Source organism: Paroedura picta, chromosome 7 (genome assembly GCF_049243985.1).
Source record: "Paroedura picta isolate Pp20150507F chromosome 7, Ppicta_v3.0, whole genome shotgun sequence".
Lineage (NCBI taxonomy): Eukaryota > Metazoa > Chordata > Lepidosauria > Squamata > Gekkonidae > Paroedura > Paroedura picta.
Genome location: NC_135375.1, coordinates 74,538,938 through 74,562,447, shown reverse-complemented (window position 1 = coordinate 74,562,447; position 23,510 = coordinate 74,538,938). Strand labels below are relative to the sequence as shown.

General features: G+C 42.2%; 1 protein-coding gene across 9 annotated transcripts in view; it reads right to left on the bottom strand.

Annotated features, from left to right (window-relative positions):
- KDM4C (lysine demethylase 4C) overlaps positions 1–21,665 on the bottom strand; it is a 259,002-nt gene extending 237,337 nt beyond the window's left edge. For 4 of the 9 annotated variants that reach the window (XR_013232575.1, XM_077344950.1, XM_077344957.1 and 1 more), the window contains exons 1-3: positions 21,063–21,259; positions 13,644–13,808; positions 2,605–2,780 (exon numbers count right to left, since the gene is read on the bottom strand). Coding sequence is in view for 8 of the 9 variants with exons in the window: in XM_077344950.1 (XP_077201065.1) it covers positions 2,605–2,780; positions 13,644–13,787 (320 nt within the window). In the remaining variant the exon portion in view is untranslated. Of the gene's footprint in view, positions 1–2,604; positions 2,781–13,643; positions 13,809–20,976; positions 21,260–21,397; positions 21,561–21,587 lie in introns of those variants that run through there. The other 5 variants (XM_077344954.1, XM_077344951.1, XM_077344953.1 and 2 more) reach the window with 5 other exon arrangements.
- Between the last annotated feature and the right edge of the window lie 1,845 nt (positions 21,666–23,510).

The window sequence follows — 23,510 nt, the reverse complement described above, 5'->3', positions numbered from 1 at the left end:
GGATATTGAGAACCTCTCCCTTTCGTCGGGAGAGTTCCTTCAGCGGCATAAGGCAGCAGCAGTTCACCCTCTGCTGAAGAAACCGTCTCTGCACCCACGGGACCCCACCTGCTACAGCCTAGTTTCGCATAGAGTGTTCCTGGGCAAGGTGGTTGAGAGGGCCGCGATGAACCAGCTCCTGGCATTTTTGGAGGTAACTTCGGCCCTAGATCCATACCAGTCAGACATCAATCCTGGCTATGGGGTGGAAGCCATGCCGGTCGCACTAATGGATGATATCCAGTGCCAACTGGATTGAGGAGAGTCGGCCAGTCTTATGTTGTTAGACCTTTCGGCTGCATTTGATGTTGCTGACCATGAGCTCTTGGTCCATTGCCTTGCTGACACAGGGATAGGGGGAACAGCTCTTAAGTAGCTGATCTCCTTTCTTGAGAACAGGTTGCAGAGGGTTGCGGTGGGAGATGAGTTGTGGCACCCGCGTGGGGTGCCACAAGGGGCGGTACTCTCTCCCACCTTGTTCAACATCTATATGCACCCTCTTGCCCAGTTGGTCCAGAGATATAGGCTGGGTTGTCACCAGTATGCGAATGACACCCATCTCTATCTCCTGATGGACGGACGGATGTCCCCCCAGAAACATTTGTCAGTTGTTTGGAAGCGGTAACTGGATGGATCAGGAAGAGTTGCCTGAACCTCAACCCCTCCAAAATGAAGATCCTATGACAAGATCAGGGGCAAGATAAGGAAGCATGACTTCCCTGCCTGGATGTGATGCAACTGACATCTGTACCACAAGCCAGGAATTTGTGAGTGATTTTTGATGCCTTCCTTTCTATGGAGGTTCAGATCACTAAGGTAGCTTGGATGCCGTTTTTCCATCTGCACCAAGCCTGGTTACTAGCGCCGTACTCGTCCCTCCTTATGTCCCCCACAGGGCACTCCGCTCTGCGGGTATGAATCTGCTGAGGGTCCCAGGGCCCTGGGAGGCGTGCCTGGCCTTCAACCAGGGCATTTTCAGTCCTGCGCCCTAAATGGTAGAATAAATTCCCGGAGGGCCTATAGGCCCTGCTGGGACTCAGTTCCACAGGACCTGCAAAGTGGCGCTCTTCCACCAGGTGTTTGGTTGAGGCTGGGAAGGAACCCCGGGGTATACGATCCTGTGCATGGTGCTAGACTGCATCAAGAGCTTTGTTATCCTTTTCTGCCAACCCCAATTTCATCTGCACCAAGACTGATGCCCGGAGCATGGGTAGGGACTTATTTTCTTTCTTTTTTTAAGGTCATACTGGATACCGCCATCCTGTGTGTTGTTGGGGATTATTTTAAGATGTGTTATTGTCTATGTTTTTATTGGGTATTATGTTTTTTTCCCTGTAAACCACCGCGAGCCAGCTTGCTGAGAGCGTTAGTCTAGAAATATAAACATAAATAAATAAGCCTAACTTGTTTAACTGCAATTCTAATTGCTTTAATGTGTTTTTAATAATTTTGTAAGCAGTTTCAGGAATCTTTGGACTGACAGTACAACCTAGAAATCATACGTACTTTCGTAATATGCTTAAAGAAAACTGAAAGCAAATTACAGTAATGAAACAAATTTTGTATACGTTTATTATGTATATAGCATGTACATCTCAAAAGTCTGAAGTATAGACAGTATCTTATTTTGTTTTGTTTTTTTGCTATCAAGTCACAGATGACATGGCAACCCCAAGGGTTTTCATGGCAACCAACATGTAGAAGTAGGTTGCCATTGCTTGCCTAGATGTCATGATCCTGGTATTCCTTGGAAGTTTCCCATACAAATACTAGCCAGGGTTGACCCTGATTAGCTTCCAAGAACTGACCAGATCATGCTAGTCTGGGTTATCCATGTCAGGTTCAGTCCCCTATAACAGTGGTCCCCAACCTGCGGGCCCCGGCCCAGTGCTGGGCCGCGAAGGCCATGACACCAGGCCGCGGCTCCCTCTCCCCGCCCCCCCATAGTAAAAAACTTCCCAGGCCGCAAGCTTGCGACCCGGGAAGCTTATTACTGCGGGAGGGCGGGGAGAGGGGAGAGGGAATCAGGGCCAGGCCGCGCATCGCGCAGGTGCGGCCTGATGCGCAGGCATGGCCCCCTCGGGCACGGCCCACGGGCGCGGCCCGATGCCCTGCCAGTCTCCAGCCTCAGAAAGGTTGGGGACCACTGCCCTATAACCTTGTATTATTTGTCCATTTTTTTGTAGATTTATTTCAAAGCTGGTGAAGAAGAAAACAAAATTACAACTCAAGGTTATCCTCAAGAACCATGTATGATGTTATCAGATTAATATATACATGAGAATGGCAACACATTTCAGCCCAGACTCACTGTCCTACCATATAATTTTGCTACTCCTCCCTTGGTGCATAATAAGTGATAGGGATTTTAGGAAGTTGTGCTGTGCTAACTCGCACATTTCTCTAAATGAAAATGTTCTTGCAGAAACCATAAACTGTAAGCCACAGATCACTTACTCAGCACACAACTATTATAAAATAAAATGTCTAAAAACTGATGCCCAACAGGATGAAAATTGTGGTAAAATGGGGAGGCCACAAGATCCACCAAATTAGTATACATACTTGTCACTGTTGGCAAGTTGTCTAAATTCCTTCACAGTCATTGCCTTTTTCTGAATGTTGTATTGAGTGAAGAGCCCTGATTGACCAGTGACCATCTGTTGAATTGGAGCAGGGATCATCAAATCATCAATGTCATCATAATGCTTCCTTGGTTTCCATTCCTTAGGAGGAATCACCTAGAAATTTCAAGGAGCAACACAACAGCAACAAATACAACATATTTATAAAAGGATAGTGAACAAAAATTACACGACAATTTATAAGCCAAGAGGAATAACGTGAAAGAATTTAAGTTCATACAAGGTGAATAAAGATGAGCCTAAATGTTGGGCTGTACTTCACAAAGCCTTTTTTGGCTGCACCCAATGGTAGGTTTTTGTATGGTTTTTCTTTAAGCAGTAGACAGCATCCTGCAGCAAAGTATGCTTTTGAAAAGCCAGCTTTCAAAGCAGAACATTTGTTAAAACTTTGCTAAATATGGAGAAGCAGTTGTTCTTTGGTTTGTAGCCATAGTGCCAAATATGTCAACAGACCCAGTATTTAACCCTGAATCTTAATTTCTACGTAATACAAGTTGTATTAGGATAAGTATTAGGTCCCATTATGCTTAAGCAGTCAAAGAAGCGATAATAATGAGGTTACAATACCTACATGCTGATCTTCATGTGAATTTTGTATTAAGAGGAGAAGCAGATGGATACTTACTCCACTGGATGCTAATTATGTAGTAACTGAATTTTATAAGACTGCTCATATTATTTATATTGCATTCTGCTTATGGTACTGAAGAGTTTGATTAACTGGATGAGCTAGGTACCAATATTTTTTCCCGATTTGGAAAAAAATTAAAAGAATTAAGCCCCCTTCTCTATGTACAAACTGCCTCTTCGTGGGGCAAATTCCTGCATCATCTGTGAGTTAAAGAAGGAATATATTACAAATGTGACTAGTAAAGGTGTTTAATGTAGCCCGCATTCATCATCACTCTTGAAATAGTTTAATAGCTGTCACTACATTTCTTTCCAATTTATGAATAGTGAACAGAAAGATGCCAGTTTTAATTACCTTCACACATTACAACTCACGTAAAGAGAGAGTCAAGTGGGTAGGCGTGTTGGTCTGAAGCAGCAGAACAAAACAAAATCAGAGTCCAGTGGCACTTTTAAGACCAACAAAGATTTATTCAAGGCGTGAGCTTTCAAGCACAAGTACTCTTCCTCAAACTATGAACATATACTATACCAACTGCTGCACTACTACAAGGGCACAGACCATGGGAATTTCCGCACAACGAGCAATTTCGCCAAGTCTGAGTGCTCAGGTGCAAGAGATTAGGGAAGGACATGCTTGCTACTGCTGTACCGAGAACACACGTGTCTTTTTCGGATGTGTTGCAGGTTGTTCTCAAGAGTCTAGCAGGTTTTTTAGGGGGAATCCACTTTTGTGGATTCCCCGAAAATCGCTACAACGAAGCGATTTTTGCAGGAGTGTTGCAGATAGTGTACAACGTCGTGAATAACAAAAATAAATAGCGTTACACAATGGTAACAATTCGGCAACATTAGCACTGTGCAGAATGGACCCATGATTTTGCGCCTGTGCCACAAGCATGACATACTGCATGAGTGTCTAGGACGGAAATACATTTTATCAGAGACCCCTTGTATTTTTCTGAATAAAGTGTGCCCCAAGGTCCCCACAGAATGTAGTAGGACTACTGAGACAGGCCTTTTCTGTTAGCTGAGGGGATTCATATAGCCTCCTATGGTTAGTTTTAAACTACAAACCTTCCCCTCTGTTAGAGTGTGCCAAGGTAGCAAGTATATAGGAATGAGTTTGCTTCCATGAGATAAGCTTGTGGTGTGCAAGTAGAATATGGAGATCACTAAGGCAGGAACTATACCTAAATACAGAAGATTTATTTATTGACCGGCCTATTCTCTCTGAGGTAAAGCTAAAATCTAAGAAAATAAATAAGCAAACAAACAAACCACTCTGCCACACTACTAGCCAGAGGTACCCTTCATCCTGTCTGTTTTACTGAGGCAAACATGAACTCTTCTATGCACCCTCCCTGAGGTGCAGACCTGAAGGCAGACCTGAGGTGGTTCCTGCTGTGCTTGGTCTAGTAGTTAAGAGAACAGACTTCTAATCTGGAGAGCCAGGTTTGATTCCCTGCTCCTCCTCCACATGCAGCCAGCTGGGTGACCTTGAGCTTGCCACAGCTCTGATAAAGTTGTTCTGACTGAGCGGTGATATCAGGGCACTCTCAGCCCCATCTACCTCACATGGGTGTCTCTTGTGGGGAGAGGAAGGGGAAGGCAATTGTAAGTCACTTTGAGACTCCTACTGGTAAAGAAAAGCAGCATATAAAAACCAATTCTTCTTCTCTCCAACATTTAATTCCTCTTCTGAATGAATGCTGGAGCAGCACTCCCATAGGGGCAGGACAACCCCCGTCCATCATTTATCAACCTCAAGGTATACCCCGTAGTTCAGGGGTAGTCAACCTGTGGGCCTCCAGATGTTCATGGACTACAATTCTCATAAGCCCCTGCCAGCGTTTGCTGGCAGGGGCTCATGGGAATTGTAGTCCATGAACATCTGGAGGACCATAAGTTGACTACCCCTGCTGTAGTTGTCCTAGAATTACTACTGACATCTGGGCTACATAGATCAGTTCACCAAAAGGAAATGGCTGCTATGGAGGGTAGACTGTGCCATCACATTCTGTGATACATATAAAACAGACTAGTATATAAGTTTCTATTGTATTATTATATTCTATATTTTTCTAGTCTATATGTGTGCAAGTAGACAAACAATAGTATATAGCTGCAGAGCATAAGTTTCAACACACTGGGGAGAAAGCATAAATGCTGGTGACAGGATTGGTGCTTCATCACTGCGTAGCATATTGGTCCTCCTCTTTCATGGTTTTCAGAATTCAGCAAAATAATCAAATATATGTATCTTGGTTTAAGGTTGCATAATGTGTCTTTCATAAGCACAGAAGGAAATTTCTCCCCCTAGTTGAACAGAAATAACTGAACTACATTAATAAATATATAATTTAACTACATGGCTGCACAGGCCTAAAATATTCAGGACAATTTAATTTCAAATATTTCCAAGTAAAAGTAATGCCAAAGGTTTAGATAAGCGCAACCTTGAAATTACTACATGTTTACTGTTTTATGTACAGCAGGTGTGTGCATATGATAGTTTTACCTACTTATATGAAATTCTCTCCAATTCTATTAATATAATCCATAAACTTTTCAGGAAATGTATGCACTCACAAAAAGGAACTAAATGCTGCTTTGGAAGGCAAAGAAGCCATGCATTTAAGATGTATGCATAAAAATCAAATATGTGCATAGTGATTCTCATTTTCATGACTATTAAGCATGCATTTGTGATTTGGCCTACACAGTATGAATATTTTAAATGAATATTTGCATTTCTTTCTTTTTTTTACATTCAAGGTCAATGATTATTTTTTAAGACTACAAAGCTCACACTATTTTCATTCTCACAATATCTCCCTATGGGGTTAATAGGAATAAAATCCTGGTAATTTATGTAATAGCAATATAGCAGACTATGAAAAGATATGGAGAGCTTCCATCCCAAACAATGTGGAGAATTAAGAAATACAACATTGTAAGCAAACTTGATTCCAAGAGGTGAAAAACAAGATCCAAAGAGAAACCATAGGTTCCAACTCACCAATCAAGACATGTTCCCTGCCCTACATTGTAGCTGCATATTCCTAATACACAATCCACAATATTTTGATTTTACTGAACAACTCAAAAGGGTGAGTCAGAAATAAAAAAAATTATTATTATATTGCTTATTGATAAACGTTACATTGTGTAAGTAGAGGTGATAAAAACATACAGTACTGAATATAGATGAAATCAATAATACAGATGTAAAACTGTTCTTGTAACATCTGGAGATCTCCAGGTGCAATCCAATGCATGGAAGCAGTGAAGTATACCAGAATCCTCTAATAAGTTTCTGCCCAGTAACTTGTCACAGAACAGAAGAGTGGCTTCAAGTATTTTTGAAAGAATCTCTGTCCTTGGGAAAGTAAGATACAGAGTAAAGTACCTACAGAGATAAACAGGAGGTGATGAGGACACTTGCTTAGGAGGGAGAAAGCCAACAACATGACAAAGACGAAAAAATGCATAACTACCCATTCTAAAACGTCTATCACCCTCCTTCATTCTCTAATAGGGGTTCAGTTTTTAGATCAAGTGAAGTGTTCATTTTCTCTTTCACTTTCCTTTGTGTCAATATTTGCTCAAGTGTAGTTTATATACCAAATGCCCTGGGTATTTCAGAATTTAATATTAATAGTGGGTCTTCCAGCAGAAGACTGCAAACCAAGAACAAATTAAATACAGCCACACAACTATCATTACCATCATAATAAGCTATCGAAAATCACAACCATTCCATTACTGCAGTAGGACTCAGCCACACTGATTAAACAATTTCAAAAAAATGTTGCATGTAAGACAGATATCCAATAAAAGTTAGGCGGCAAAACAAGTTACTTTAGAGTTTTGTATTGTCATATCTCCCTGAAATTTCTATACATCTTCATGACAGGATGCACTGTACAAATTATATTCAGTAGAGCATTGCTCATTAATTTTGTTGCCACAGAAAAAGTGAGGAATAACTCAGTGTTTAGTGTTCTTATGGCATAATGTGAAATTAGATGTCATAATTACTACAGATATGCTCCCAGATTCTTAGGTTACAAACTTGAAGTAATATGATCTCACGAGGCCTTATTCAATCAGTTTTGTTTGGTTGTTACTTAAGCTAATCAGTTCAATCCTCATTAGCTGTATTCCATTGCAGCGCTCCCAAAAACACCTGCAAACTAGACTTCATAAGTCTCCAATGTATGAAACTATACCTCAAGAGAGCCATCCCTATTTATCTGACACCTGTTATACACACAACCCAGCTATTAAATAAAATGTTAATTTAAACCTAATCCGTTTTCACTTTTTAAAAATTCCCCTATAGATCATGCAAATACATTCCCTGGAGTGCAGCTAGATACAGTTTCCAGTGAGGCGAACAGAAGGTCCTAACACAACAAAAAACATAAGAACCTAGCTGCATCAGACCAGAGGTTCCTCTAGTCCAACATCCTGTTTGAAATAGATGCTAACTACTTGCCCTGGAGGGCAAACAAACAGGCCACATACACCAAGGTCTTCTCCTGATGCTGCCTCCTAGCATTGGTATTCAGAGATTTACTGCCTCCAGTTGTGCAGGCTGACTTTAGCTGTCATGGCTAGTAGAAACTAATGCACCTATCCTTCATGAATCTAATTTCCTTTTAAAATCACATATTACTGTGGGCATTCCTACATTCACTGGCACCATTCCACAATTTAAATTATCCAACAAGTAAATAAGTGCTTCCTTTTAAACATGTGGAAGTTATTATCTATTAACACTCAAGTTCCAGTATTATGGAACAGCTGAAAGAGGTCTCCACTTGCTCAATTCAATGCATAAATTTATAAAACCCCATCATGTCCTCCTAAGTGCAGAGTTTCCACAAATTTTGAAGCCAAAGTCAAAACTTATTTCTCATTTCCCCCCTCCCAGAAAAAAATGGAAATGTTGAAGGAAGCTGAAATATATGTAATACTTTCTTGTCGTATCCGACCCATCACAACCCCATGGGCAATGATCCTCCAGGCCTTCCTGTATTCTACCATTCCTCAAAGTTCATTTAAGCTTACACCAACTGCTTCAGTGACTCCATCCAGCCACCTCATTCTCTGTCGTCCCCTTCTTCTTTTGCCCTCAATCGCTCCCAGCTTTAGGCTCTTCTCCAGGGAATCCTTCCTTCTCATGAGGTGGCCAAAGTATTTGAGTTTCATCTTCAGGATCTGGCCTTCTAAGGAGCAGTCAGGGCTGATCTCCTCTAGGACTGACTGGTTTGTTCGCCTTGCAGTCCAAGGGACTCACAAGAATCTTCTCCAGCACCAGAGTTCAAAAGCCTCAATTTTTTGACGCTCGGCCTTCCTTATGGTCCAACTTTCACAGCTATACATTGCAACTGGGAAGACCATAGCCTTGACTAGATGCACTTTCATTGGCAGGGTGATGTCTCTGCTTTTTAGGATGCTGTCTAGATTTGCCATAGCTTTCCTCCCCAGGAGCAAGAGACATTTAATTTCTTTGCTACAGACCCCAACTGCAGTGATCTTGGAGCCCAGGAAAATAAAATCTGTCACTACCTCCATTTCTTCCCCATCTATTTGCCAGGAATTGAGAGGGTTGGATGCCATGATCTTCGTTTTCTTGATGTTGAGTTTCAAGCCAACTTTTGCACTCTCCTCCTTCATCCACTTCAAGAGGCTCTTTAGTTCCTCTTCACTTTCTGCCATTAGAATGGTATCATCTTCAAAATAAGATACAGACACACCACAACAATGAAGTGTGTTGTAAAGGGCTGGGGGGGGTGAAGTAAAGGGCGAGGGGGGAGAAGGCATCCTTTGGGGCCCGCCTCCAATTTGTCGAAGGACCACATGTGGTCCGCGGTCCACAGGTTGGGGATTGCTATCTCAAGAGACAGATAAGAAGCTCTGGTATTCCCATCTCTTTAAGAACTTGCCACAATTTGTTGTGCTCCACACAATTTAGCATAGCCAATGAAGCAAAAGTAGAGGGCTTTCCGCACCGGGATCCTTGTAGCAAATTGTTTGCTGAACGAAAAATCGCCATTTATAATAGTGCAATTCGTCATTATGCATACCTGACTTTGTAGTGGAATCTAGTTGCATTTCTATCGTTTCCCACAAGCTTCCGGTCTCAGCAAAAATCGCTAGAAAGGAAGCGCTATTGCCGAGCTCGTCCCGCCCCTGGCCGTCAAGCAGCCAATGGGCAGCCGTTAGCATCCTCCCAAACAGCCCCTTTCCCTTTAAGAAAGGTTTTTTTAAAAAAAACACACACACACATTGCAACGAATATGTGTTGATTCGTTGCAACGGAGAGACCCATCAGCTGGCAGGTGTGTTTGAGCTGTCGTTTCATCGTTGCCTCGCTCCCCCCAAGTGAAAAAAAAATCCCCCCCCCTCACGGGCCCAATTTTCGGCCGAAAACAGTGTAAAAAATAAAGGGAAAATACATCAGCAAACGGGCTTCTCTGTTGTTTGTGCTTAGTGACTAAACAGCTCTGGGGAGGGACTGAAGCCGGGGAAGCCTCTAAACAGGCTTGCTGGTGGGTTGAACTTCGCTCGCTCGGAGAAAAAAAAATGGCGATCGCTTCGCCGGAAGATCAGAGGAGAGAGCCAGGGGGAGGGACTTTGTAGAAACCACAACAATGGTAACGCACAGAACTTTCCCGCTAGTGTTGCAGATTGGTTGCAGGAGTGTAGCGCTTTCCGGAGGGTGAATCCACTTTTGGGGATTTCCCTGAAAGCGCTACAAGGAAGCGCTTTTTGCGGATCGTTTCAGGTGTGTGGCAGATTGTCAATGACGTTGTGCATAATGGCAAATCAGTAGCGTTTTCAATTGGCAACCATTGTGCGATTTTGAAGGCGTGCGAAAAGCCCCTAGATGTTCTTCTGGAACTCCCTAGCTTTCTCCATGATCCAGCTTTATTGTTGCTCAGACTTCCTAAGGCCCATTTGACTTCACATTCCAGGATGTCTGGCTCCAGGTCAGTGACTATCCCCTCGTGGTTATCAGGGATGTTAAGCTCACTCTTGTATAGTTCTTCTGTATAATTTTGCCACTAATACTTTCTTACTAAACCAAAAATTATAATGACTGAACATGAAATGCATAATTCATAATTTAGTCAGCATATAAAGTTATACCATTTTGCACATTTATGGAATTTAAAAGTATGAATGACTTCATTTTCTACACAAAAAAATTCAAGTACACACAGTAATTGAGAAAGGCCTGCAAACTGCTGCATCCTACAGCACACTTAATTTTTTTTTGCTTTCTGAGAGGAAAGAAAATTTTGTTTAAGGCAGAAAACAAGTTCTGCATAAATTCAAAGAATTATTTGGACAGAAATTTTTAATCTCAATAGGTAAGACGGCCACTACGTCTGGATATTAATTTAGTGGACACACTGAACACTGTAGTAAAGTTAATTATTATGGCATACTGACTGTTTATATTTAAACAAAAATCTTGAAAATATTAAGTCTATAGTATAAGAATTTCAATTTCCCCCCAAATTTTCCAATATAAAAGAACCAAGAAATTTCTCAGTTTTTCATGCTATGCATATGCTCTTGGTTGAGATCAACGAAAACAACATTATATACTGGGGCCCCCAAACTCCTCCCCATAAACTGAACCCTGAATCAACTAACCTATGGGACCATAGTTGATAGGTTAACATTATCATAATTACTATCAGAATTGTTATATGGAAACGTTACTGGAATTATTATCACTAGTTATTGAAACCACTGTCACTATTGTGTTCTACTTGATGTTATTGAATTACACTGTAATTATCCCCATGTTCTATGTAAACTACCCTGAGCCACAAGAGAGGGTGGTATATAAATCTGAGGGAGGGAGGGAGAGAGGAAATGTGAAATGGTTTTGTAATACAGCGGTTTTCTCATCTAAAAAGGAAAAATAATCCAGAGATGCGTTTTTTTTTCAGAGCTCCTCAAATTTCCCAGTTTACCAGCTGAGAAAACTGGTGGTATCCTTGAACAATTCATGCTATGCATTAAGAGAGTGAAACCCATTTTAGAAGCATTTCACTCAACTTAAAATCGCATTGGAGTTTCTTTCCATTGTTCCCTCAGGTTTTCCATTTGAAATATTGAAAAAGGCCTTGGGAAAAATAACCTTTTCCTGAATATTTCCTTGTATTCCTACGACCACACATCTGTGTTCACCCTTGAATGTCTTTTTTCTAAACTGAAAGTCTTAAACTGCTTTTAGCCTTAAGATACTGCAATTCCTTCCCCCTTCAAGGATCGCTGCTTTTTGTGGCAAGGGGGCTTGTGTAGCTCAGTGAAGCTATGCGCTATGCCATGTAGGGCCACCCAAGACGGACAGGTCATAGCTGAGAGCTCTGACAAAGCATGATCCACTGGAGAAGGAAATGGCAAACCACTCCAGTATCTTTGCCATGAAAACCCAATGGACAGTACCAAAAGGCGAAACGATATGACGCCGGAAGATCGGAAGGTGTCCTATATACTACTGGGGATGAACAGAGGGGAGTAGCACCAGAATGAATGAAGCGACTGGGCCAAAGCCGAAAGGATGCTCAGTTGTGGAGGTAACTGATGGCGAAAAGACAGTCCGATGCTGTAAAGACGTTTATTCCATAGGAACATGGAAAGTCAGATCCATGAATCAAGGCAAGCTGGTCAAACAAGAGATGACAAGACTGAACATCGACATTTTAGGAATCAGTGAACTCAAATGGACAGGAATGGATGAATTTAATTCAGATGACCATCAGATATACTACTGTGGGCAAGAATCTTTAAGAAGAAATGGAGTAGCCTTCATAATCAATAAGAGAGTAGGAAAAGTAGTCTTGGGATACAATCCCCAAAATGACAGAATTATCTCAGTTTGAATCCAAGGCAGACGATTCAACATCACAGTAAACTAGGTCTATGCCCCAACCACTGCTGCTGAAGAGGATGATGTTGACCAGTTCTATGAAGCCCTACAACAACGTCTTGAAGCAACGCCAAAAAATGATGTGCTTATTATCATGGGGGATTGGAATGCTAGAGTAGGAAGCCAAAAGATAACTGGGATAACAAGCTATGGCAAATCTCGACTGCATCCTAAAAAGCAAAGACATCACCCTGCCAACAAAAGTGTGTCTAGTCAAGGCTATCTTCCCAGTTGCAATGTACTGTTGTGAAAGTTGGACCATAAGGAAGGCCGAGCGTTAAAAAATTGAGGCTTTTGAACTCTGGTGCTGGAGAAGACTCTTGAGAGTCCCTTGGACTGCAAGGCGAACAAACCGGTCAGTCCTAGAGGAGATCAGCCGTGACTACTATTTAGAAGGCCAGATCCTGAAGATGAAACTCAAATACTTTGGCCACCTCATGAGAAGGAAGGACTCCCTGGAGAAGAGCCTATTGCTGGGAGTGATTGAGGGCAAAAGAAGAAGGGGATGACAGAGAATGAGGTGGCTGGATGGAGTAACTGAAGCAGTCGTTGCAAGCTTAAATGGACTCCGGGGAATGGTAGAGGACAGGAAGGCCTGGAGGATCATTGTCCATGGGGTCGCGATGGGTTGGACACGACTTTGCACCTAACAACAACAACAACTGTAATTCCGTAATCATTTTGGTTGCCATCTTTCTTCAGTTCTGCAATATTTTTTTTACATAAAGCAAGAACTACACGGTATTCCAAATGACATCATACCATATACTTATATAGACGAATTATAATATAGGCTATTCTATTTTAAATCTCTATCATAATAATCCACAACATGAAATTTGCTTTTTTCACCTTTTCACCACTTCTTTGCATGAGAAAACAACTTCATGTGTACTTCTGAGGCCCTATACCTACAACAAGAACTCAGATCTGAAAGATATACTATACACAAATACAACTTTTCTTTCCAACCGAAAGAAACCTACCTTTCACAAAAATGAAGAGCGTTTGCCTGTGGGAAGCAGGAGCTATAACTCAGTTGTAAAGAAGTTGCTCCAACTCCAATTTTAAAAAATCAAGTTGTGAAAGGCCTCTAAACAGTGTTTTATGACTTGCATAGATTTACAATTAATTTTAATAGCAATCATCCTTCATTTTTTATTCTTTATTGTCAAATACACTAGTAACACTTTGTCATTTGATATAGCAAAAAGGTCGCTTCAAACTACAGTTAGCCAGCTAAGTATAAACAGTTCTGATGCTAAAATATTTGCATTACTCTTGAATAACACTGGACAAAATATATTATAATAAAGAAAGATGCATGTAACTTCACAATACTTTCATTTTCACCTTTATGCATTTACCTTTGCCAGTCCAGCACGGTGAGCACCTTTTGATTCCATGTAAGCCAAGTACTTGTTAAATTCCCGGAATTCATCCAGTGAAGGCTGAAAAGTCATAATTTTACAGCTTGCATTTGGAGGATGGTCCAATGATTGAGCAGCCATGAGTGCTCAAAGTTATACCTGCTAATAAGCAAATCATTATGTTAGACAGAAATGAGTGACAATATTTAAACTGACAGATTAATGTGCAATATCAATACAGCTATAACAAAGGGATATATTGTTGCTGTTCTACCTTGAGGATTGCTCATGATACCAAAACAAAAGAACAAATTTAGAGTCCAGTGGCACCTTTAAGACCAACAAAGTTTTATTCAAGGTATAAGCATTTGTGTGCATGCACACTTCCTCAGATACAAACATTTTGATTTCTAATATTCTCCAAGAATTAACAGTCTCCTCAATCTTTTTAAACCTGCAGCACCTTTGGAATTTTGACAAGCTGCACAGAAGATAGAACCAAACCCAAAATGGCTGTGGCAGGAGTTAGTACCAAACAGAATACCTCCTTCCTCATACCTCCTGGGAAGAAGTAAAGTCTGAGGGAGGAATGGCCACACACTAACTAAGGAACATCCATTTGCTAACTAGTCCTGCTTATCCTTCATTGGAAAATCCTTCCATTTCAGTGAGGGCCCACAATAACTTCTGCCTTAAAATGGCCACACCCATTTTCTGGCAAGCTTAGTGGATGCTGGGGTAGCATTAGGGGTGCCAAGGTGCCCATAAGTGCGACACTGGGTAACCCTGCTTTAACATCTGTTTCTACATAACACTGGCAACAAGCACGCAAACTTCATTTATTAGAATTATAGGAAGTTACTGTTTAAAATGATAACATGATAAAACCTCCATTATCCACAAATTATAGCACCCCCAATGTTAAACAGTTTATGAGCATACCCTCCCCTCCCCAGTTATAAAAGCAAAAAAGTGTTAATTGGAAATAACACTAATTTAACTTCCCTTCATTCTGGGCAAACCTCCATGCCAATTTGATTCATTTAAAAATTTTATCAATTATTTATTTGATTCATTTTATCTAGCCTTGTTATAATTGTTAGGCTGGACCTGCTAATGGGTCCCCAAAACTAACAGATAGTTTAAGCTTTACTGCATAATTACCACTTGAGTTTAATCTACACATTTCGTGTTTAGTCATGACAGTTTTCCTTTTTGTATTTGCATAAACTGAAGAAAACTCAGCTATACCATACTTGAGAGAAACTGTCAATAAGAAGCTAAAAAACAAACCAGCAAGAGATGTACAGTAATAATCACCAAGGTTTACAGAACACCTAGGTATACAGAACATCATGTTTAATTCTGCCTTAATGTCAATCAGGGCAAAGCAGAATATAACATTACATTGCTTCGCTTTATCATAACAAAGAGAAAAGGCCTCCAGACTCAACTATAGTTAGCCAAATCTCCTATGTCCAAATTACTGTGTGCCAGCTGTGACTTTCTTCTAATCAAGGAGAGCCAAGAGGATCATCTTTTGTTGAATATAAACCTCTGCAAGAGTCAAAGCTGCCAGGCTATTAAATATCCTACGGCAACTTGTATTTTCAAATCACAAGGAAATGAGACAATACCTTAAGCTTCACTGTTCTGACAGTAGATTGAAAGCCTTCTGACACTACACTACACAAGTACATAATGACTAATGAGAGCTGCTCTGTAGCAATGAGTCTTGACTTAGCTGTATTATCATAAGAATCAATGAAAATGGTGGGAGACATAAGAAGAATTACTTAATGTGGCTTAAGTAAAATATATTCAGTACAAAGCAGAAAACAAGTCTGCATGTAGTATTTGTACAATTACAAGAATCTGCATGCTTCAGCAAGGCCAATGACAGAATCAGGCATGCTGGGACCACCAAATTAGCCCCATGTCACCTTCTGTGTACAGATTCAAAAAGTAAAAAGTAAATTAAAGTCAGAGAACAAACCAAAGAAGACTATATAAAGGCAAGGTAAAACAAGCTGTATGAAAAACAACATGTCATATGCAGCCCTCTAATGGTACTATCCCATGAACTAAGTTTATGTATTCACTTTGATTCCTTGGACTACTAAAGTCTTCTTCTGCGTTATGGTACATCATGCTTTAGGTCAGCAGTTCTCAACGTTACCTAATCCACGACCCCAAGTCAGTGGCAGCTGGTGTGGTGGCGGTGTGCATGTGTGCGGGTAGTGTGCGCAGGTGCGCATGCAGATGCACAACAATTGACCAACCATAAAATTATGCAAGTGTTCTTTCACAGAAATTAAACAAAAAATGGCCAGTGAATATCCATTGTTCACGATTGTATATAAATTGGTTTTTTTCTGGGGTTTCTCAGTTCTGCCTCTTGCCCCACAAAGCTGCACCACCACCTGGAGCGTCTGTCGGGAGACTGCACTGAAGGTGCTGCTGGAGTCACTGGCGGCCAAGCAATGGGCACTTGCAGGAGGAGGGGCATCAGTGGGAGTGCCCCACTCCCCGGCCATGCTGCTCACCCTTTGACCCCCAAAGAGGTCCCGACTCCCAGGTTGAGAACCACTGAGCTACAGGAACAGGATGGTTTTTTTACACTGGTCCTGGCAACTCCAGATTCCATAGAAAACAAAAAAAACTAACTGGGATTAGCTAGGACCTGAAAGGCTGTAAGTCTATGCAAATTGGACAACATGTTACAAAAATATATAAACATGTATTGTGTGCAGCTTTTAAAAACATATTTAAGGTTAAAAACACACACAAGTCCATAGTCCATTATTGAAAAATTATCATATGCACTATACAATCTTAGAACAGATGCATTTAGACCCCCACTGGGTCTTCCTCAGAAGTCTATGACATGCAAACATTGATAAAATATCATATCATCATCATAACACTATATAATTCCAAAGTTGCATAAAGAAACCTCATAGCCTACCTGATTGGCCGTCCCACAAACAGCCAATCAAGTAGGCTGTCCCGCCCCTGACTGTACACCCTGACAAAATGCTGAAGGTTCCGAAGCCTCCTGTTGGTGGAATATTCGCAACTAAGGGCCAACTACCACTCTTGCACAGGATTCCACACACACACCCCTTCAGGCCTGCTGTGAAAGGAGTCTCTAACAGCCCCTGACTGAGGTGAGGGAAGCATTTTTGAGAGCAATGCGAGTCTGTGGGCATGTGTGTGCTTTCCTTTTGAGGGGGGAAAGCTTTCCCCTTCTGCCTAACCGTTGGCTGACAGGTAGGCCACAGAAATGCCCCCTCTCACTTAAATATACTGCTCTGGCCAGCTTCTCTGCTGGAGGGAAGACTCAACCAAGCCATGTTTGTCTTCTTTCTGGCTGCCAAGAAATTCCCTTCCCCAGGCCTCCCCCGGCAGCCACCTGAACTCCAAAGCAGGAAAAGGAAGGGGAGGTGTCGAGTTCCATCTGCTGCCAGATCACATTGGGGAGGAGAGATGCAGAGTTCAGGTGACTGACAGATTGCACCAGGGAGGAGAGGCACAGAAATCCCCCATCAATCTTTCCTGATGCAAACCACCAGCCAGGCTCAGGATTGGGGAAGGGAGGGGGGAACTGAAGGATGCACAGATTCTCCTGTAGAGGCCTTTTTTGGCAAAACCCTTTGGGATTTTTTTGGAAGTTTTAAAACTGATAATAGCCCTTATCCCCTTAATTACTCATTCTGAAACACCTTCTGGGGGGGGGAAATAGCACAGTAAGCTTATTTAAAAAAATAATGGTGAGCAGGGCAGGAGAAATGGAAGTGTAACTACAGGGGGGTGGGGAACAATGGCAGCCACAGACTTGAAAAGCCCGAATGCCCCCAATTTAGACCCCGTTAGATCCTGCTTCAAAAACTGAAAAACGGATTTCTGGGGATTCCTTTGCTGCAGGGCAAGGCGAGGGGACAATTTGGCTTTGCAGCCAAAATGGCAAATTTCAGTGCAGAAACCGCCAAAACCTTGATCCTTTACAAATGCAAATCTAAATGATATCTCTAGTGCAGAAACAGTCTGTCTGATGTAAAAGTTACAGGTGTCATGTGCCATGTAGCTAGGCTAGTAGGTACCACAAAGGGAAAGTCAATGGTCTTGGGGCATATCAACATTATTACTGGACACTATACCTTTGAGGTCCAGGAAAGTAAAATTCAGGTAGCTGCTAGTTTGGTTAAATCAAGCAGTAACCAGGCTCTTAACTGTCTCAGAAGGCCACGCAGAATAAGTAAGCAACACACAAACTCACAGGAATAGTGGAAATGAACTAAAGTATTCATGACTTTACTTGCTTATGTATTTGGAATGGCCTACAAAGGCAAATAAGAAATGAGTTAACATCCAGGACCTTCAAAACAGAATTAATAGAAAGGCTACTTGTTCCCTGTGTGAGGGCTCCACCCTCCAAGTAGGCCCTAGAGATCTTCTAGGAATACAACTAATCCCCACATTGTACAAACCAGTTCTTTTTGAAGAAAATGGCTGCTCAGGAGGGCAGACTATACAGCAGCTCCCTCCCCATCCCCAAATCAAGTCTTCCCTAGGCTTCACCTCTAAATCACCGGAAATTTGGCAATCTTAGGAAGACACTTCTATAAAAGGTATACCCAGAGTGGTTGATCTCAGTGAGCAGATGGGATGATATGGAGTACTGGTCTTAATATCAAAAACATGCCCAGTGGGTTTCAAAATGACTTTGCAGAGGATCTAGTAGGAACGGAGAAGCATCAACTTTGGGACAATTATTCCATTAATAAAGATTATGTGATGTTTCAAATCTTTAAAGAGTAGACAATGTAGTACTTGCGTCTTTAGAAAAAATGACAGTGGTTTAAAGAGACCAGACAATTGTAGGATCAAATGCACACAAAAAGGATAACTGGAGAACGACTCTGCGTGCATTTAAAGGCTAATGCTAGCAGGCTCCAAGCCAAGATGTAGACATCGGAGTGCTTCAGCACTAAAAGAGAATATGGATATGGTGAATACCCAAGAAACCTGGCAATATAGAGAGAAGCAAAGACATATAATCCCTCTATAGGAAATCTAGAGAAAAAGCTTGGAAAGAATATATTGGGGCAGGGGTGTCACTATGTGTGGTAAAAAAATATAAGGTCCAACAAACTCAGCAACTTAAGAGGAATAAATTTTACCACATGATGGTGGTAACATCAAACATTATTAAGTAGAACTGAGGATGTCACTTATATTCTCCTTCCCCCAAAAGACTACCCCCCACCCCTCAATAAAATTGTCAAGCGTTAAAATTAGATTTTAAAACATAATAGCTTATTTTTAAAAATTAAGATTTCTTTATAAAATGTTCTTCTATATGAAAGAAAACAGAAGCATCTGTTAACACATCTGGGTAATAGGGAGTTCCCCAAGTGCACTGAGGTCCATTATTTTACCATGTAGCTAATAAAATGTGTTTGCAACTTGTAATTTCTCTTTTTTAGCAATACTGACCCTAGCAAGCTAAGGTGGGATATAAGCATTTAATCTAAAATAAATAAAATACTTACAACCTATTATTTATCTTGCTAGGCTCCATGTTGCTAAAAATCACTTTGGTCTAAAAAGGCCAAAGTACTGAAGGTATTGAGGGTCTTGCATTGTTTCTCTCCGAATTATTGTTATTGTTTTTAGTCATTGATACATTTCACTGTATATTTTAACTTGCGTGCTTTCCTGGTTATTAATGCCATTAAAGGTCTCTCTCAGTATTTATTTAATTTATTTATTTATTTCCGGTAAATCCGTAACACTATTTTGCTCCCTTACATATTTGGGAAAATGGCCTCCTGGGAGGCGACTGTCCAGGGCCCTGTCCGTCCAGGTCCACCCTGATTGGCCCTCCCCCCCCTTGCCTGCTAGAAGCCTTGTGGCTGCGGCCTCCATTGTCGCCCACGAGGAGAGAGGCAGTGACAGGGCTTTGCGGCCTGCAGGTATGCTCCTGCTGAGAGGGAGCTGGGGGAGAGTTTGCGGCCTCTCTGCAGGCCACAAAGCCTTGTCTCCGCCGGTGGGGAGGGGCTTTCCAATCCCTTTAGCCCACTTTGTGGGCCAAAGGGAGCCGCAGCAACCATCTCACGCCCTCCTGCCTGCCACCCCTTTCAAAGCCCCTTTTTTAAATGAGCTTTGTTACTAGTAATAAAATAAAACCTCAATTCCAGTTGAGTTCATTTTCATAAGTGGAATAATCCTAGATTCCTCACAACAACTGAGTAATGTGCTCATTTTACTTAAAGTTCTCATAAAGTCTTCTGTATTTTTATACAGAATTGGAACGTAATGAGGAACGTAATAAACTGGAATAGCAACTATAAATTTCTGATATATCTTCACTCCCAAAAGATGTAATGAACTCTGTTTATTCTAACCTTCAGCAAAGGAAAAGACAAAAGCTCTGAGTATCAGACAGCTAATAACAAATTGTGCAATCAGATTTTTGAAACACAAAAGGAACACAGCTTTTTTTTTAAGGGACATCCCATATCATGAAGACAATCCCTCACTACAAGTATTTCCTTGTATTCAGGAACTGCACCCAAGTAAACATCTAGAAACAACACTTTTTTGAACACTTTATTAAATCTGAGCACAAAGGCAATTCAAGCAGCAGCTGGACCTTTCAGACGGTTTTCCAGCATGATTTCTTCACCCATTTAGATTGTAAGGTGTTCAAGAAATATATAATGAAAACAAAACTACCAGCCACTTCTTCACTTTACTGAATGCTATCAACATCCAATCCCTCTACATAGCCATTCTTCAGGAAACAATTGTGGTGACAGAATTTGTCTTGGGAGACACCAAAGGGTTATGAACTTGGGCCAGCGAAAGAGACTTGGACCACATACTCCACCAACTTTTTAAACATCTTGGATTCAGATCTGCATTTTTAAATCACTTCCAACAATTCTCACTGGACACTCCCCATCCTTCCTCAGTCACTGCTGTGGCATACATCCTGCCCAGTTCTGCTCATTCACATACACCCTCCCCGTCAAGTCCCACATCCCATACAAATGGACCACAGCCTACATCTCTCACACCGAAGCGCCCTTCTTTGCCCCCTCATCCACCATCTCACCCTTCCACTTCTCTGCCACTCATCCCGCTCCATTTACCTTAGTGCCACTAGCAGCCGCTTTCCTCAAGCCCAGTTAGCCCAGAGCCACCTCCTCTACCCATCCCCCCACTTCCTTTAACACCCAGCTCATAGCAGCCCATCCCAGTCAGCGCCTCAATTTCGGCTTCCTCTCTTTTCTCCTCCTCCTCTTCCACCTGTTGCTCGCACCTGTCATCACTGTTCTCTCACAGGAGCAACACGACCGTCCTCCAGCCAAGCCTCCCGCATACCTCCTCCCCCACCTGCCCAGCTACCTGAGCGCGGGAGGGCAGCGCCAGAGCGCTGGGGCACGAAACGAGGGCACCGCCGGCCAGGACTGCCGCACTTCCTCAGCAAGGATAACTATCCGCGTCCCCACGGCCTCCCCCTCCCTCCGTTGGTGGGACTTGTTGTTCCGTCCGTGGTTGACAGCTATGAGCTGCGCACGCGCAAACTATTCCGTGAAGATTTCCGCCCTCCACCTTCCCCCCCCCCCGAGTTTTGGGGAAGCAACGCTGTGGCGTCACGTGACGTAAAGCGCTTTCGAGGGCGCCCCCCCCCCCCGGCGTGCTTTTCTGGAGCCACGTGATTTAAGGAAGTAGTCGCCGACCTGACCGGTGCCGCCGAATTGGCGTGAGGAGGAATCCTGAGGTTGTGGCGTCACACGGGTTGGCCACGAGGCCTGCTAGCAGCTCCTTGCGGAGACAGCAACCAATGACAGCACGCTGAGAGGCGTAATGATTCCTACTGGGCTCATGCCCGGCTCTTCCCAACAACAGCTGAATGTGACAGACGGTTACCTGGCGTGAGGTAGCGCGCGCCGGCTTGCCTGAAGCCTTGCTTTGCGCCTGCGCACCTGTTCACTCCCAGTCCGTTCGGCTCGGCTGAACGAGCCTCGGCGCTGTGAGTCAAGCGGTGCTGTGACAGGTGGCAGGAAGGAAGAAAGGAAGGCTTGCCGAGATTAGTTGCCAGCCGGCCAAGTGGTAGGTCTAGGAAAGGCAGGTAGGAATTCGCCGGTATGAACAGACGCGCCAGATGGCCATTATTTTGCGCTGAAGCAGTACCTGAAGGAAAAACAAGGGCGTGTGTTCGCTCTACAGGAAACTGTTTTTTAAACGCCAGGTTTCAGACGGACAGACGACTCCCACACACACACACACACGCTTGTTCATGTAAAATGGCATTTATGTTTGTTCTTTTTTTAAGTTACATTCACTAGTTTAAATTTTCAGTCAAAATATGGTTGCAGTGTCACAATGAATATAAAGACTGTGCCTTTGAACATATGAGATTTTTCTCCCCCGTTAAAGTTTGGATAGTTTTTCTAGGTCAGATCTCTGATTTATGTTGAATGATGAGCTCAGGCATCCCTCGTTTCCACAAATTAATTTTGGTTTGTAAGCCAAAATTAATTTTTCTGCACTAGAATTGTCAAAAGGCATTCTCCTTTTATACTCTTGGGTCATTACTGTGAGGACATCAATATAAACCCAATATGCATCGCATTTGGCAAGTCTCTTGTTTATTTCTACAGACCCCCCCCCCTCCGATTCATCTATTGTTACAAGGTAAAATAAGTACAAACCTACCTATGCCCTACCTTTTCAGTCATGTTATTCAGAACGCTGAAGACAATGACCAGGTACAGGTGTTTAGCAGCTAGCTGCCAAACCAAGGGTCTCTTTTTTTTTAAGTAATAGCCTTTGTAATTGTAGATTCATTCTTCCAAAAGAGACTCCAGATTACTGTAAAAATTCGGAAAACACTTGAAAAATCTTAAATACATTTAATTTAAGTGTCATAATAATATGTGATAAACGTTTCTTCCCCCTCCCACCTTGGCAGCTGTGGCAAGTCAGCATTTTGGCTTTTCAACTGAAGATGCAGTATTTTTTCTTTGTACTTCCAGAGATCTTGCTGGAATATTCTTTCAAAATAAGGAGATCTGTGTTACTCATGCTGAAAGAGATCTATGACACTGGATTTAGGAGGACATTTGCATTTTCGTTATTAACAAAATACTGGCATGTAACTATGAAGTGAAAGAGTGTGCCTAGGAGTTAACATTTGTGCCTTAACTAGTTCAAATGTTTTACCTTGGTAGCATTTTGAAAAGTTTAACATTCTACATTTCTAGACTTATGTCATTGATCAGGCTTCATGACTGTCCTTCACAGTTCCCTTATGCATACTATGTTTTATTTATTTATTTTAATTTATTTATTTTTCGATTTATATACTGCTGTGCCCAACAGGGCTCATGGTGATTAACAGGAAATAAAAGAATAAAAACACAATAAAACCCCGTAATTTCCCTTAATAATGTTACTACTAAGGCGGCAGGCAAAAAAACCACTAACTATCTCATCCCCTCATCCAGCCAGAGGCCAACCTTCCTGCTGTTCTGCTGGTGAGAATGAGGTATCAGATCAATCAGATGGATTCCTGCGGAAAGTTGACAACTCCATCAGTGCCCTTAGCTCTTCCAGGAGCTCATTACACCAGGTAATGGCCCTGGCCCGGGTAGAGGCCAGGTGAATGTCCCAAGGGCCGGGACTACCAGTAGTTTCATACCCGCAAAGTAAAGAGCCCTGCGGGGGGGAATAAGCAATCAAGCGGTCCTGCATGTAGGCAGGACCCAGACCGCGTATAGCCTTGACGGTCAATACCAAAACCTTGAACTTGATCCAGAAACAGACTGATAACCAGTGCAGATGTCAAAA